The sequence below is a fragment of the Astatotilapia calliptera genome, chromosome 4 (genome assembly GCF_964374335.1).
Source record: "Astatotilapia calliptera chromosome 4, fAstCal68.1, whole genome shotgun sequence".
NCBI lineage: Eukaryota > Metazoa > Chordata > Actinopteri > Cichliformes > Cichlidae > Astatotilapia > Astatotilapia calliptera.
In genome coordinates this window covers 23,955,812-23,973,575 of record NC_137425.1, presented here as the reverse complement: position 1 = coordinate 23,973,575, position 17,764 = coordinate 23,955,812, and the positions used below count along the sequence as shown (strand labels likewise).

The window sequence follows — 17,764 nt, the reverse complement described above, 5'->3', positions numbered from 1 at the left end:
GTGTGTGTGTGTGTAATACACAGAGTCTGTGGTATGCATGCATGTTTTAGGTCGCTATGCAACATAACTGTATCAGAGTCACCTCGTGAAGATATTGTGCTTCGGTGATCAGTGATTTGTCTCAGTGTTAGTGAACTATAAGATTGTCACTCTGTTCTCTATGCAGAAAAAACACAATGGTGGAATTCCAGGCATGCTGATATCAACTTCCTGTGTTTTCAACCCATCGTTAGGTACAACTTCCTGCCTGATGAGATCGAGGATCAGTTTGACATTCGCTAACTGAGAAATGATGCTTATGTTATGCTTACACACTCATTTATTTGACCTGCAATGTGTCCGTGGAAGGTGAGGGGAAGGTGTTTGATGTGTTTTCCCAACATTCCAGGCTCTTCCAAATACTATGCCCCAAAGAGCAGACACATTCCTTGGTCTCACGGTCGTCGTCACGGGCCTATTGTTCTGAGGCCAGGGAGTGAGTGACGGACACATTCATATTAAGGAGAAATGGAAAGTGGTCGAGATAAAGCACCAAGGTATGTTTTGATGGAAAGACCAGACTGCTTAATGACGGGGGTATTTGTGTGGTCATCTGTGTACGGCATGTCCCTGTCCTTTGTCGTACATAAAAACAGGAAAATAAAAGTGCTGGAAGGTGTAGGGGGTGCGTGGCGCCACACGGATGCTTGTGTAACCTCCTGTTCAAAGGCCTCCTGTTTCCTTACTACTGTGCATTGGGGAATCTGAGCCATACTTATGACATGTCTTTCAAAGCAGCCTGGACATTAAGATAGGTTTTGTCAGTCTTACTTAAGTCTCCATATTTGCAATCTAGATGATGAATGAGTGCGAGTAAAAGAATATCTCAAAAGGATTTTAACTTTTTACACAATTTTCCCTTGTTTGGAGCAACCAAATGAAACTTTTAATGCTTTTAAAGGAAAAAATGAAGACTTTATTGAAAACTTAATATCGCCTAGTTTCTGTAAATATATGTATTTAGCATGTGGCTAAAACAAATTCAATCATAATCCTAGCCCTAGTTGGCCAGGTGGATGTAAATAAGATTAGAGCTGCAGCTAGTTCTGCATGGTTGCACTCTCCCAAAGGTCCCCACATGTTTGAGTGCCTGATTTCACATGCACTAACCTTATGAGGGTCACAAATTCACTAAATTTACCCAGACTTTGTGAACTATAACCCTACTGAACCACTATAGTTTCAGCATGTGTTTTTCTGTCAATCTCCCAAGTCTATCAGAGCGCTAACTTACAGCCAAAGCAGCTCTGAATCCTGACATAACTAGCATTATGAAACAGGATGGTCAAAATTTGGGTCATGATGTGTTTAATTTGCATTGAAGCATTTGTCAGGTTTTTGGGTCATGATTGTTCATTTATTAGTTCCAGTGGCTGTGTGCTGGTTAGGTAATTGTGTTGTTGAGACCTAACAAGCCATAATGTCCTTTAAGGTCAGTCAGTCAGCTATGAGCAGTCCCGTGCCTTTAGTCCCTGTCCCTCAGAGACACTCCCACTCTGCTACGGTGGCTGACCCCTCTATGTATGTGAATGAGCATGAGCACTGCCTGTGTGTGTGTTTGTCGCAGTCAACAAGCCTCAGTGCACGACTCTCGCCTGTTTTTGTTTGAAGGCTGCGGGGGGTTGGGGAGCTGGGTGGACACCCATGGAAAAACAGGCATCCCACCTCAATGCTGAATTTGGAGATGGCCTGCTGTTTAGGAATAGTATGCCTGTGCAAGATTGACGGTGTTATAAAGGGGGGCTGGAAGTAATGCACGAATCACTGAATCACATATGGAGATACAGAGCAAACCCTTACATAACTGTCATTTTTTACAGGCGCAATAATATGAGATCCAGCGTAATGATTTATGCAGATTAAGGCAAAACGACAAGGTCTTATTTATATGCACTCGCAGCCACATTCAAATAATCCCTTTAACCCTATACTATTCAGGACATTAGTATTTATTATGTCAAGTAATTCCTTGTATGACTGATATGATGACAGGAGCCGTGATGACTTATTGGCTCGATAATTCACAAACATACCAGTGCAGCTGGCTGCTGAGTTGGGGAGTTTTTGCAGCCAAGAGTCAAATGGGTAATTGTGAAAAACAAACTACAGAGAGAGTGTGTGCCAGAGTTCACCTACAGTACATCAACCCCCACATTTTCTTCTCTTGCTTTTTTCCCCCCTTTCTTCCTCTCACACTTTACAAACCCCACTGTACATTTCTAAATATACAAGGTAAGGTGGAAATGATGCCTCTGAAGAGTTGGGGGTGTTTTAGGTTAAACAGCTCAGCTACATATATAAAAAATAAACTAAAGTGATAAGTTTATGAACATTTCTGTATCCAGCCTTAAAATCCCACATGAATGAGGATAGTCTCACAGTCTCAGCACTCAGGTCCAAACCAAATAATATGATCTATTTTCTTTTCATCTATCACCATCATCCAGTCAATATTTAAACTATCCATGCTTTACTGGGTGGCTAAACTGATGATACTCCTGATTAATGTTATGTCATTTTTTTGACAACAAAATGAAGCTAGCGTAAAATGACTAAAACTGCAGTTTGTTGAACTGAAAGATGAGCCCAAACATGTACAAAACAAGTTTATAGCTCAATTTAGATAAAAGGTTTTGGTCTGCATTTTCTTTCTTCATAACTGACTCATTGGGCCTCAAAGTTATAGCTTATTAAATACTGAGGTGAGAGCTAACTATGTTGCTAGCCGTCTGCGAGGCTTCACTTCAGCTAACTGTAGCCGCTGTTTGAGTTGTCTTTTTGTCCTTTATAATGCAATTTTTAAATGCTTTTTTGCATTTACTTGTATGTCACTTACTGCTTATTATCAGGAACCTGTGCCAAAAACATTCAGGCTATGCATATTGCTAACCAAGCTATTGCTAACTGATAACCAGCCAACTGTCTGACCAGTCTCCAGGCTCCAAAGGGCCAAAATGGTGATGGCCATAAAATGAAAGGTCAAAGTGACATTATAGCAAGTAGTCTACGGTTTAGTAATTTTTAGTAATTTCATGTGCTGATATGCTAAATTAAGATGCTAAACATGATGAAAAGAAATGGTACCCGCTTAGTATTTGGAGGAAACACGATCATTTAAGCATGTAGCACTGGGCTTAACTGCCTTGAATTAATGAAAGGGAATAAAAACACATACAAAGAAGTTTCAAGCACATTAGCTTCTTATACCCATATGAAAATAGCATTATGTGGCAAAGTTATCACAAACATTCTCTTTTTTTCACCAGATCAGGTAAGAAAACACATTTTTTTTAAAAGTAACAGTTGTCAGATGGTATAAGGAACATACATACAAGCCTTTTTTCAATAACTTAAAATGTTCTGACTCTAAATTATCAGACACAAAATAGCATCAGTGTGTTTCTACATGCTGTTATTAAGGGAAACAGAAAGGTCATAAAAACAACAACATTTGTAAAGTTTATCTTAGTTTTCTTGTTTTAATAGCTAACCCTTGAGTTACTGGTTTTCACTCTTTTAGTTGCCTGTAAATGAAATCAAATATAATGTGTTGTAGGCTCCCTACAGAAATACACTCTGGGGTTAGGACTTTAAAATGAATGTGACTGCTTGCACCAAAACATATCTGGTGGGGGAGAGACATTTCTGTATGAAAGGAAAAAAACTCAAATAAAGAATATAGATGTGAGCAGAAACACATACTGAACCACACAGGCATACAAAACAAACATGCACGCACTATTTGACACTGAAGCTGAACAGGATACTGGGGTAAACTGACAGGATTAGTTTTTTTATGTTCTGTCCCTTTGTTTAAACCTCACAGTTATTATGACACAATGAATCTTTTTTTTCAGACTCTATCTCAGCCACATGTTGTTTGCAGTATTTTTTATAGAGAGTAGTAACAGTAGCAACAAATAAATAAGAAACACAGCACACAGTCAGGTCACAAGCCAATTCTTGTTTCACCCGTGACAATACTTTGAGACAAGGAAACCTCATTAATGCAAAACTATATTTTTTCTATACCCATATAAGTGTAATTCCAGTGTTTGCAATGAGTTACATAAAATTAAATACGGTTTGAGAGAGACCATCATTTTTAATGAGCTAATAATTGATATCACACATGGAAATTCTTCTGCTCCTGCAGTGTGTTGACGATATAATAATCTCTGTTATTATATTATCCAATTAGAAAAACAGCTAAGTTAGGCTTTTTTTGGTTAATTTTTACACCAGATATACTCCTTATTCTAATCTGACTGTGGTTATCAAACAATCCAGGCTTTCAGCAACAAACTCCTTATACACTTGGTTCTGTCAACATTTAAGTGCAGTTTCTGTCTGCTGATATCAAGACAAGGTTCCAAGGAAACTTTTGAAATTGCACTATTTTATACAGTTCTACAGCAATGCAGTTTCATTTCCCCACAGGCACAGTGCTTGCACACAGTTCATCAGTCTTTGGGTGCCACTTGTTGCTTCATACCATCAACTGTCAAAGAAGCAAGCATTCTCTGGAGAAGGTCCACCTTTTCTTTACACTCCATTTTCTTGTTTCCCCCTCCTCTGTTACTCCCAGTATAGGTAGAGGTTCACCAGACAGTCATTAGTAGTGTTACTGAGATCTCACAGGACGAGCAGGTTACTGACAAATGAATAAATACTTGTACAAAGGGAGTCCATTTGGGTCTTCTCTGGGTTATCCACAAAATGCACCATGTTCTCTTTGTGTCCCTGTGGTAGAAATACAGGAAGATGGGATTACAATAAGAAACATAAAGCAGAATTATAATTGTTTTTTGTTTTGTTTTGTTTTATATATTCTATGAACTAACCTGGGTTTCTTTTAGTTCTACATCAGCATTGCTCTCATGGCTGCTTTACTAATCCGTCTGCGATTCTTCCTCATCCTTTTTGTTTTTTGTGGTCGAGTTGGGAGTCTGGGGGCCGTAGGAGCCAATGGCTTTTTTGTGGTAGTTGTCGATGTTGTTGTCTCTGTAAGATGGAAAACAAAGAGTGTAAGAGAAAATTACAAAAGCTGTGCATAACATTGGCTTGAACAGGCTTCAGTCGAACTCAGCAGATCAGCTGATGTCAGTGCCAGCTCACTTTGATTGTTTACTCAGTTGCTGGCAATCTGTAGGCTGCTTTGCAACCCAACTTCATCCGAGCTTTTCCTTTACATGCTGTGTCTTACTTAAAAAGCAATCAGCCTTTTGCTTTAAATGTATGCACAGGGAGGGGGCCTCATGCTTTCCACATGTGTGCATGAACTATGGGACAGTCCCACAACTGAACCATAACATAAATATGAATTACTGCAAATGGAAATATCTTTTTTGACTGAAGTGGTCCTGACTCTACATACAATCTTGTGATAAAATATACTCTTAAGTAATTTAAACACACTGTTTTAGTTAATTGAACAATTTACTTAATTCTGCACTGTTTAAAAAAACGTTTAATAATCTCTGTTACCTGGTTTCTGAGTTGTTTGGTGACTGGGATGATGTTTACCATGTAGGTGCCGACTGACTGTCTCCTTTTCTTTCTGCCTTTCTTCCTCTCCTCGCTTCATCTGCTGCTGTCTCAGTATTTCCTTTTCTTCGTCCAACTTTTTATGGAGAAGCAGAAGTTCTTTTCTCTCCTCCTCCAGTTTGGCTTCCACAATCTGTAATATCCTCTCCTCCCCTGGAGTCTCGTTTTCTCTTTGTCGCGCCAGCTCACGGGGTTCCGGGTTCGGTTCTTTGGTAGGTCGGAACCTGCCCCTAACTGTGTCAGTGACGGTTTCCTCGGTAGGGCTGAAATTTGTTTCAGGAGTAACATGCTGAGAGAATCCACTTGTGTGAATCTTTGGGTATTTGCCTTTGTCTTCTTGCCACAATGGGCTGTGTGTTTGTGTCTCTTTGTTCTCCTCGTTAACTTTGATGTGCAACCCGTTCCCACCTTCTACCAACTTGTTCTTCACCTTAGTTCCAGCTGTATCCACTGAGGAGGCAGTTTTGTTGGCATCTGAGACCACACCATCCTTCCTCTCCACATTCTCAGTTTCTTTAGCCTCAACCAGCTTGCTGATGTTATGAGCCCAGTGTGGAGCAAAGAGAACGGCTTCTCCAGAACGAGAAGTGCCCTCCCCAGCAAGACTGTATCCTTCTCCGGGCTGAGTGAAGGTGTCTCCTCTGGGGCTCCATTGCTGCTTCAGGAGATCCTCCAGGTGGGCCCTCTGGTTCTGTTTGAGCTCATCCAACTGATGAAGCTCATCCTTGGAATGCACCTTAACCTTGTCAGAAAAAAAGAAACAAAATTCATTTTACTTTTATTTTATCTACAGCTATACATGCACTGCAGTGCACAGGCTACAACACAGTCATGCTTGGAAATAAAAATTCTATTGCTTTGCACTGTTATGACAAAGAGGCAAAAGTAAGTGTTAATTCTGAAAAATAATGATAGTAAGCAGAGTTTCTGTCCACCTGTTCGTGTGCATGACCTTGGCTATGCGTCTGGTTTCGATGCAGGTAGCCGTGCTGCCTGCGAGAGGATTTCTTCTTGTGTGGTGGAGGACGAGGAGCAGTCTGACATCTGCACTCCACGTGATCCACAACTGACACCACTGCTTTAGCATAAGTGGGTTTCTTGTTGATGTACTCGACCTTCATAACCTACGGAGTTTGAGAATAAGATGGGAGGAACAGGAAACAATTCTGAGAACAGCACTAACGGATGTGCGTGTGTATACATGTATGTGTATATAGCTCTGTGTGATGTTATTTACCTGCAAGTATCTTTTGTGTGTGACAACAGGAACACACTGCAAGCTTTTAGTGTTGCAGCAGCCAGAGCAGCGCTGCACCTCAACACAGGGTGGCCATAGCAGGAAGTTAGCATTGCTCCGGTCCAACATTGCCCTTGTGACCTCAACCACTTCTGTTCGAACTTTACACAGAGCCTGCTGGGCCGGCTGGGCATCTGAGCCATGAGACACAAGTGAACATGAGTATTAGGGCAGAAGTGGTGTTAAATTAGTATTTCAAACATCCATCCAGCACTAAATTCATTTTTTCTTTTTTTCCAGCTTGCTCATTCATCCACTCTAGTAAGACTACCTTGTTTTCATGTCTGTTTATGCGATAGTAAAACACAAGCTCCTGTCTGATCACCTGTCAGTACTGAGTATTAGCACTTCAGCAGCTTGTAGACCTGAAGCACGAAGCTTCAAAGAAGAAAATATGCTAGAGCTTCTTCTCATCAAAAGGCAAAGATTAGCATAGGCCCATTAGTGTCTCTCAGTCAACCAGACGGTTAGTGATTAATGACAAGTAACTCAGATATCTGCTTTATCATAATAATGAAAAAAAAAACACTTAATGGGAAGGGTTTTAACCGTATCATTGAAACCATACTTGTCACATTAATCACTTCACAGGAAACTTGACTGAACACTCAAGGAAGGGACTCCTCTACTAATGAGGATTGAGTACTGTTACATTCACGAGGAAAATCTGCATGGCGGCACTAAAACCTTCTATTCATCTTGTATGAATATGAACAGAGTAACATTTATCCACACTAGGAAGAATTTCTGTGAAGATCTGAAGAGCCACATACAGATAATAAGTCTTTTTGTCATAACCTCTTGAGAACTGAGGAGAAAATTATCTACCAGTGTAACTTTTTTGTGATTTTCTGCCTCTTTGGAGCTAAAGAGGACACCCAAACACGTGAGGCATGATTGAAGAGGCCAAGATGTCCTCTATTAAGCACATTAGGACTTAGTAGGGTAGCTCAAATAAGTCAAAAGATAAAGACCAAAGGCAAATGTCAATTACAGAGGCTGGGTTTCAGGCATTCACAATACATTCACATCTCAAATACAAAAAAATATCTTCTAAAATATATTGATGGGAATAAAAAGGAAGTTTGGCTGAAGTTTTGTGGGGGGGTTAAGGGCTCACCAAGGCTCCTTGGTAGTCTGTGACCTCCATTGGCTGCAGAAGTCTCGTCTTCCTCATCTGAAACAGAAACAAAAAACATCATTTGACTTATGTCCCAGACAAATCATGAGCATTTCATTTTTTTTGCATGGGGCGTCATATATATAATCCAAGGGCTTTTAGCGCCCTCTGTATGTGGAGAGATAAAACACGAGCTTGTGTCAAAAGAGCGGGGAGGAGGATGGGGGCATAGCCGATGTCACATTTGAGTCACAAAATAAGAGACCCAGTCCGAGGGCAACCAGTTGTTACACTTTTATAAATCTAATAAATCTTCTGTGTGTTTCTGTCGTCATGTACACCGATGTATGTTTTATTACAGGTGTGGTTCCTTATTTCAATTAGTGTAAAAAAATGCAATAATTACCACTTATTACTGTATTTCTGTTGTAATAGGAAATATGTTTTTTTCTTAATTGCGCAACATTTTGTTCTTTATTTTGAAAGTGCAACATAACCTCAGCTTTCTCAAACCAACTTTAATCTGTGCTAATGTGTTAAGAAAACCACTTCTCATTGTGACAACAACAATGTAAGAGTAGCATTTTTTTACTTTAATGTCAATACATGTTTAGGGAAGAGCTACAGATATTTTAAAAAGGGCTTTGGGTTGCACTGGATGACTGGGGTTTGTGAACAGAATAAAAAAATGTTTTAGGGGAGCTTAATCTGGTTGTGTGAAAATGGTATTCAATTTACGACGTCACTAAGGCTGGAGTAAAATTGCAGACAGCAACTTGGACTCTGGCTTCAAAGCATGTATCAGTAATAATATTAGAAAGCTCTGGTCTTTACCTACGGAGTCAGAGAACAGCAGCATCTGAAGGTCCTCTATTGAGGAGATGGGGCTGTTTCTAACCAGCTCCACCAGGGCTGCAGGCAGAGCGTCCTCCTGAAACACAGATATATAAGAGACCTTAAGATGCACTGTTCTGGATAGTTTGTGAGATTAAAAAAAAACACAGAAGAAGACGACATTGAGACATATCATCACCGGCACACCTGGCTACTGATGAGATTTTTCCACATCTGTAACATCTGATCTGGGGAAACTGTTGCCAAAGTTACCAAAGCAAAAATCCAAACACCAGATTGAGAACATGGATGTGCTATCACTCAAAATCTACAGTTATGTGAAACAGAGATCATTATGCACAATAAATTAAAAATACAGCTGAACCTTTGACCCCTACAATGAGGGCATCTGGTTACTCTGTTTAGCTGCTTGCATGCTGGCATGGTTTGAGAGACACATATTAGCACAGTTCTCAGTGATTGCCTTCATCCTATGATAAAACATCATAAATTTCAGGGTGCCCACTTTCCCCACCCATCACAGTCACCGAATGATTTGATATTTATGAAGACATCCTTGGACATTCGCAGTCTCCAATTTGCAGCTCACTTGAACACCTAGAATTTAGAGAAACATGTTATATGGGGTTTCCTCCCCCATCACCAAAAACACCAAATGAGGGGAAAATGGTCTTCGATCCCTGCAGTAGACGTAGAACCACTGAAGTTGTTTGGTGGTACACATAGTCGCTCCTATGTGATTAAACTGATGCATGTATAAACTGTATTCATGTATAAAATCTCAAAAACATTGACTGGGCTTTTAAACACTTCTCTGCTACATTATTACTCTTACTGTGTACTCATAGAAAGGTAATTCACCACACAGTTCAATGTTATGACCAGGACACAGAAACAGGAATATGGAGCTGTTTTTTTCTAGGAAAACGGTGGATCTGGGCAAATATTTCTATAGTATTAAACCATAAAACCAAAAACAGTCCCACATTGTGAGTCCATGAATTTAACCCCTCTAGTCATTAATGGGTAAGAGACAGCTTAGGAGGGGGGGGAGAATTAACCAAAGCGGACACACAATGGTCACTAAGAGCACGGTGAATGACTATTGGCGTTGTGTCTTCTCATCTGCTAACATTTAGGGGTCAAAGGAGCAAGGAAGGAGTCAGGAAGTGGGGGAAGGAGTGATACAGAGAGGATGAGAGAAGGGAGGCGCATCTGAAAAAAAGGAGGAATAATAGATGAATTAAAGCTGAGCTGAAACGGACGAGGATCAGCCGTGGGTCGAGGCACTTCCTTGCATTGATTTCAGCGCTGTAAATGTGGTTCACTTGCTTTGGAGTCTCACGCTAGAATGGAACCGATGAAAATGACCAAAAGAGCAAATGCGTCGGGCATTAAGTGAACCATGTTCAGTTCAGTAAATGTTACACAAAGCCATCTGGAAATAAACTTTAGTTTTAATACTGATTAATTTAAGGTCTGAAGAAAATAATGAATCCCAGCGGGATGCAGGTTTTAGAAAAAGGAAACGGCCATTCATGCACGAGTATTCTCACCCTGCCCATACTGTTTGCCACTGACATTCCCCCATTGTTGCTCAGATTTTCAGACAGTCAAATAATACAGCAGGGAAATGCCTGCTGTATTACACTCGCATCTCTGCTGCGGAGCTGCCGATGCCCCTGAGGAGTCGTCATGATTATTTCCTCCTTTTGCCAATGGAGCAAAGCTGCCTGCTTGGCTAATTGTGTCTGATGTTAATTATAGGACGTGTGCTTTTGTTCACGGTGGTGCCTGCTGTCATGACAATTTGTGTCTAAGCAGGAAATATTAAATAAACATTTCAGTTCTGATAAACAAAGCAGATGTAAACAGATGCAAACTGGACTGGCAGACTATGTAAACACACTCTGATAATGATTAATGAGCACCTATGGCATGAAGGTGAATTATCAAGGTTAAGAAAAGGTTTTTTATAGGTGCATTTCATATTTCCTGCAGGCAGAAGCATAAAAATAATAATAATATAGAGCTGAATGTCATTTTAATACCTACAGCAGCACCTTATTCATTCTGAAAAAGGATAAAAAGCTAACGTTTCTTAAAGAAAAGATTAAACTATCTCAAAATCCAGCTGTAGCTATAGCCTGCAGTAGTTAGCCTGTTTGGAATAATTAGCTTCTGCTGACAAAGCATTTGTTTTTGACAGCTGCTAATCTACAACACAAAAGACCACTCCTGCCAAACTGTGTGTTATACCTGAACTATTCAGGTATGTTTTCTCCCTTTTTTCTGCTAATTATGGCAGGAAAAAAACACAAGACTTGACATACTGCAGTATTTATCACCTGAAGAAACTCCCCATCCCCTGGAGAACTCATGGACACATTGAAGAATGCCAGGTACAGGCAGCGGCTGCAGTGGGCAGAGGACGAGAGGGAACATCTAATTGTACATAATTAGAGGGTCGAGTTTGCTGCCGGCGAAGCAGCAGCAGCAGCTATAGCACATGTGTGAGGTTTCACATGTAGTCCCTGAAAGTATGCTGACACATGCTCAATATGGGCATGTGCCAGAAACTGTGAGTTTAATTAATTCCACTGTCATAATTGGCATCAGCACTTGGAAAGGGGCCTGATACAATTTAGCTAAAACTAAATTCCGTTCTGGTGGTCCTTGGCTAGGTGCATATGATCATTACAGCTTTATACGTGACAACCACTTTATATACCAGCAGATTTTTTTCTGGTGAAGTTCTTTTAACAAAGACCATAATTGAACATACAGTCTCTATTATTTCCCCAGCTGCCGTGCCATAAACTTTAAAATCACACGTGGGGAATTTCCAGGTTGTATACCTTCAAAGCCTTTTGTGACTTTCTCCTTCAAAAATACTGTCAAAGTCTTCTTTTACATGTGGTGCCTGCAGAGGCAGTGAAATGGAAAGACAGCTTGACGACAGGAAAGTCAACCGTCATCTTTAAATATACATTTAAAATGTACTTTTATGTGAGGCAGTGATAATGATGGAAGATTACTTATATGTACACGAGTGGATGAAAGAAGGAAAATGAAGCAATAAAACGAATGTTTAAAGATTCAGGGGCTTTACACGATAAAGATATACTGCAGTTCAGCATTTGCAAAGCTATTGTGTTTGTAACTTATTTTCTTTTTACAGACATGTGCATAAGTTCTTTGAAAAGAGAGTCCTGACAGGAGAAAGTATACCTCTCCCATATGGGCTTCTTTCATTGGCTCCCTGTTAAATCCTTCTTACCACATACAATGTCTTGAATAACCAGGCCCCATCTTGTCTTTAAGACCACATAGTACTGTATTACTCTAATACAGCACTTCACTCTCACACTGTGGGCTTAATTGTGGTTCCTAGAGTGTTTAAAAGTAAAATGGGAGGCAAAGCCTTCAGCTTTCAGGCCCCTCTTCTGTGTAACCAGCTCCCAGTTTGGATTCAAGAGACAGACACTCTCTTTATCAAAAACTTTCCCTTTTGACAAAGCACATATTTAGGGGTGGATCAGGTGACCCCGAATCCTCCCTTAGTTACGCTGCAATAGGTTTAGGCTGCCAGGGGCTTCCCAGTGATGGGCCGAGCGTTTCTTCTTTGCTCACCTTTTTAACCTAACCTCTATGTGTTTATACAGCCCTCTGCATTAAATCATTAGTTAATATTAATCTCTGGCTCTCTTCCACAGTGTGTCTTTTGTCCCGTCTTCCTCCCCTCACCCCCAATCTGTCACGGCAGATGCCCCCCCTCCCCTTATTTGGTTACACTGGAGGTTTCTTCTTGTTAAAAGGGAGTTTTTCCTTCTCATTGTCGCCAAGTGCCTGTTCACAGGTAGTTGTCTGATTGCTGGGGGCTTCTCTTTATTATAGTGGGGTCTTAAAACTTTACAATATAAAGCTCCTTGAGTAGACTATTATTATGATTTGGCGATATGCAAGTAAAACTGAATTGAAATTGAATAAGTTATTCTGGGAACAAACTATACCAACACATCAGTTCTATGGCAGAAAACTAACTCAATCAGTTATGCCTTTTTTCTTGCTTTTGTAAAAACATTGTTTAAGCTTTCACTTCCCACGATTGACTTGTTAACTATTTGTGCTTTAACCCCATTGACATGACATGAATTGCCTGGGTCAGAAACACAGATGAAATCTGCATAGAAGCAGAAGACTGATAAAATCAGACTTCATATCAGCGAAGGAAAAGTGGACAGGATTTGTTCTAAAATGAACATAATATTGTTGTCTAGGTCAAGTGAGTCTTGACCTAGATGAGACCCGTGGTTAAGTTTAGTCTTCCTGCTTGACTTCACCAGATTTTATCCATCTTTTCTGCCTTTATATATTCACTGTTGTTGGCTGATTTTCACCTGTTTCTAAAACACTGTTTTGGCAGAGAACATGGTGCAAGAGAAAAGAAGGTGTTGATTAAAAAAGGAAGCAACATATAATCATAAAAACAAAAGTCACACAAAAAAGTACAGAAACAACAAATGTGGTCTCTGTAGGATGGTGTTAATGTATGTTTGAATGCACCGGCTGCCTTTAATATCTGGAACAGCAGCATCTGTAAATGCATCACTTCACCACGTGGTGAAGCATCCAGCTGTAAATGAGCCTATCATGGCAGCGCCCGTTTCCTTGCACATCACCCACAGAGGTTGACCCCTGCATGTGTCTGCCCCTGGGCATCCATTCATAACGCCAGTTAATGGGGAGGAATAACAGTTATCTTCTGTATGAAGAGAAGCAGTAAGAGAAAGACTGAGTCTGAAGTTGGAGGTTTTTTGTTTGGCTGTTTTTTTAAAGGCGGACATGAGCTTAAAAAATAATGACACAGATTTAACAGCATGTGCATTGTAGTTGGAGTGATATGCTTACTCAAAATTAAAAAAAAAACAGACTACAAGAGTCAGAGCCCAATGTTAGCCAGAAAATATACAGTAGGCTACCGCATATAGGCCCATTAATATATTTATATGCTTCGAGTATTATATACATTTAAACTACTATTCAAAAATAAATAAATAAATAAAGACTCCACAACACTGTTGTGTTTTATATCCTGCCGTAAACTTTTAGATAAACCTTGCGACTTCACTCGTTGGTACATTTGTTTTTATAGTGCTCTAATTTCAGAGGGACCACTAATCCCTCTTAAGTGTCCGAAGAGGTTTCTAGAACTTTGATTTGAACTCACCTCGGCCACGCCAAACCGCAGACACACCGCTAGTAACGCGAGCAGCAGCTGTACCCACGAGCTCATCTTGCTGCCCAGCCTCGAGCCTCTTCGACGGACCGGGCATTTATGGAAGCGCGAGAGAGCCTCTCTCCTCAGCACTGCGCGCGGGGGGACAGCGGCTCGCCCTGCGAGACTGCGCGCGCGTGCGAGCGTCCGTCCACACCGCGGTCCCACAGCAGAGGTGTTCCCAAAAGATGAAGAAGAATCCGCTCAGCTTGCACCAAACCTTTTTTTCCAAGTTCCCCTCGAAATATATAAAAAAAAATTGAGAGCGACAGTAAGCCTCCTACTTTTAGTTCACTCTTCAAAGTCCGGTTTAGTTCACTCAGTTAAGTTCACCTTGATGCGCTGAAGTGTCCGTTTTTGGCTGAAAGCTCAGATGAAAAGAATAAGACCATTTTAGCAAAAGAAATTTCCAAGCAATTAAAGTCTACACTTTAGAAAAATACTTTTTAAAAAAAAAAAATATCCAAGAGATTTAGAAAGGAAGCAAAGTCAAAATAATTCCAAGTGTGTCCCAAATTAATTTCTTTTTTTTAAAAAAGCAATAAATTACAAATCCATTTGAATTTTCATTTCCCGACAGTCAAGAGTCTTTTCCTCTTTAACCGTAACGCGTCCCAAAAGTCCAGCTTAGAGGCAGAAATAACGTCGCAGGAAGATAGTTTGCGGTTCTCTTCTTCCAAGGAGTCTTATCAACAAGCAAACCGCTGTGTGGCTCGGTGCGTCTCAGCCCCTGGACCTGACTGATTACGCAGCCGTGTTGTTGGTGGTGGTGAAGGGGAGAGCAGATTTTCACGAGTGTGCGGTAACTCTGCTGCCCCCTGTCCGAAGAAAAGTCGATGCAAGCCAAATTTGTCCACTAACAGCTGCCTGGCAGCACCCACTCTGAGGAATATTTCCTCAGCCATGAATCATTTATGCAGATATTTGTAAGGCTGGGCCATTTTTCCTCCTTCCTCACATGAATCTTTACAACGCACCTTAAAACTTCATTAACTGTAGAAAGCAACCAAAGTAACTGAGTACATTTACTCAACAGCAGTGGTACACCACTTTAACTATTGTTTCCACAGTCCATGCTGCTACTATATTTAATCTAAAGCTATGTGCACACGTTCATTTTCATATTAACTTGTTTTGCGTATAATCACAATACAAAGTGTCTTGTGCATTATTATTATTATTATATAATATGAAGTGCATTATATAAAGTAAAAGTTACAGTCTGGTACTTCTAAACGGATGCATTAATAAGCTAATAATGTCCCACTAATGTCATGTGTGAGGAAAATATGAAGCCCTTGCTGTGATACTCCCCATCACTGTTCCTATTGCTATTTTTCTAAGAAATGTGTGATTTTTCAAAATGAGCCATCAGCAAATACCTATAATTATCCCCCCAAATTTTGCTTTTGGGCCTAGCAAAATATTATTAACATACGGACAGGTTCTGATCAGCTGTGTTCAGTTGGTTTATTGCATATCTTGACTGCTGTGTCTTAACAAACCTTGTAGTTGTAAGCTTCTTTCTATTGAATTTCGTCACATGAGCACCCTGTGAGGTATAACTACTGTCGCACCTGTGTTAAAATTTTGTGTATAAGCTGGTATATTTCTCTCAGCTGTCCAGTTCAGTTCAGTTTTGGCAGGTTTTTTTTCTTGTCTGCCGGGTGCATCAGCATCTGATAGTTTCAAGGCTGGCATATTGTGTACATATGTGCATGCACTGCAGCCCCCTGCCACTTCAAGGCCCTTCCCACGGCTCTGATGGTAGAGATTATCATCAGAAGGTAGGCCCTGCCCACAGCATCCACTGCCTTGACTCCAACGCAACCTAGTGATTGAGACTAAAAACTTATAGGTGAGGATTTACTGAGGCCACAGATCATTGAAGCACAAGCATCATTTTCCAAACGATTTCCTGCGCAATCAAACTTCTTTTCGCAAGCAGAGGAGTCGCCTCCTTCTGTTCATTAAGGTTAAGACACTTTTGAAGTAGCATCACTTTTCAGTCCCAGATGCTACCTCAGTCTTTTATGTGCAGTCTATGATTTTGATGAACAGATAATAAACCCTGACATCTTTAATATTGTTATTCCTTTTCTTATTGTTGATGCTGTAGATATGGTTGTTGTTAATTTTAAGAGGACTAATATTTAACATTAGTTAACTGTGAAAAACTGAATGTTCCAATTATTCTTTAGCATCTGTGTAAAAAGAACAGTTATATCTATAACGAGGTACAACACATAAGTATGGGATATCATGCCTTAAACCATTTGCTGTGCCTTAAACCATGTCAGCACCTATGCATAACCCATATTCCTAATTTAGTGTGTTGTATAACAGACCTTTTGTGCAGATGCTTTGTTAGAGAGGTCATGGGGATAGTTGCCATGCCAACTGACTCCTCTTATCATCAGCATCACCGCCACCAGCATCAGCGAGGTTTTCAGGAAATAAAAGGTGTTTCTAAATATCACAGGAGTTATTCTAAGATTTCTGACCTTTTGATGATCACTCGTGTTTAAAGGACATTTCTGAACAATGCCCGATTGGTGAGTTTGCAGGCCCAAAAATAGCATATCAGGTATAGATGACCTTTTTTAGACTTGTTATATTATTTGACAGAAGAAAAGAGCAAGTAAGTTTTTATATAATAGAAAACATGTCTAAAAGGGATAAGAACCCTTTTTTCTTTGACTGAAGCAATCGCTGTATCTATGAATGCCCCTTACAGTTAGCGAAGTCCTACAGGTCAGTCGTGGCCCTGTGAATAATAGGATGCCATTGTTTTTCAAACAAGAGTTGATGGAGGAAACAGCATGAGTTATGGAGCTATATTTACACTCGTTTCATATTCACACGTTTGGCCAAGGCTTCTGGCAGTACGAGGTAACAATTGTGACTTTGGATAGAAGTGCAACGCAACACTCAGGAAATTGCGGTGACGTAAAGGAAAATTATCAAACTACATGCAAAAAGTTACTGCATATAAAGACGTAAGACACTGACTGTGTACACATCTGCTCAAATGTATGTGGTTACTTTGAAAAGCTGCTTTTCCTCTAAAATAATAATTGATCAGTAATGTCCTAAATAGCGGAAACTAATTTAAATTACTTGTAATTTTTCATGGAATATCTACATATATATGCAAAAAGGCCCATTTCTGTCAGCCTAATAGTGCTTGTGTTCCAGTGCCACATTGTGCTACATCATGTAAGCTTATCATGCTAAAATTAGAAAATCATTAAAAAAAATCATTTTTCTAATCGTGTTATTTCAGGTGAAGAGGCAATAAATTTGGCTTGTTTAGTTTTTGTGATACGAGCTTTTCTAAAACTCACCAGGACCTTTTTGCTCTAAACACCCAAAGCAATTCCAGGAAGCTGTGGCAAAAAAAGAAAGACAAAAAAAAAAGAATTACAATTTCATACAACAGTCTGTGCTCCCTTCGGACAGTGCAAACTGGCTCTTAGCAGAAAGAGAGAAGGCCCGCAATTCCTGAGAAGTGGAAGGTGTGCAGTTCAGCTATAAAAGGCAAGTACATCAGAGTCCACTGATTCAAAAAACAGATGCCTCAGAGGTTCTCAGCTGGCAGCGAAAACACTGAAAAACACAAGACACT

General features: G+C 40.1%; 1 protein-coding gene across 3 annotated transcripts; it reads right to left on the bottom strand.

The window, feature by feature from the left end:
* Window positions 1-3,221: 3,221 nt before the first annotated feature.
* pdgfbb (platelet derived growth factor subunit Bb) lies at window positions 3,222-14,879 on the bottom strand. 3 transcript variants are annotated; one of them, XM_026165556.2, is made up of 8 exons: window positions 14,089-14,879; window positions 8,838-8,934; window positions 8,004-8,060; window positions 6,824-7,017; window positions 6,522-6,710; window positions 5,527-6,328; window positions 4,884-5,043; window positions 3,222-4,782 (listed from the first exon to the last, which is right to left on the bottom strand). In XM_026165556.2, the coding sequence occupies exons 1-7, from the start codon at window positions 14,152-14,154 to the stop codon at window positions 4,901-4,903; spliced, it is 1,548 nt and encodes a 515-aa protein (XP_026021341.2). In that variant the 5' UTR covers window positions 14,155-14,879; the 3' UTR covers window positions 3,222-4,782; window positions 4,884-4,900. The 3 variants fall into 3 exon arrangements, with proteins under 3 accessions (XP_026021341.2, XP_080157087.1, XP_080157088.1); XM_080300961.1 differs by lacking the exon at window positions 8,838-8,934; XM_080300962.1 differs by lacking the exon at window positions 14,089-14,879 and having other exon boundaries at window positions 8,842-8,865.
* Window positions 14,880-17,764: the final 2,885 nt, after the last annotated feature.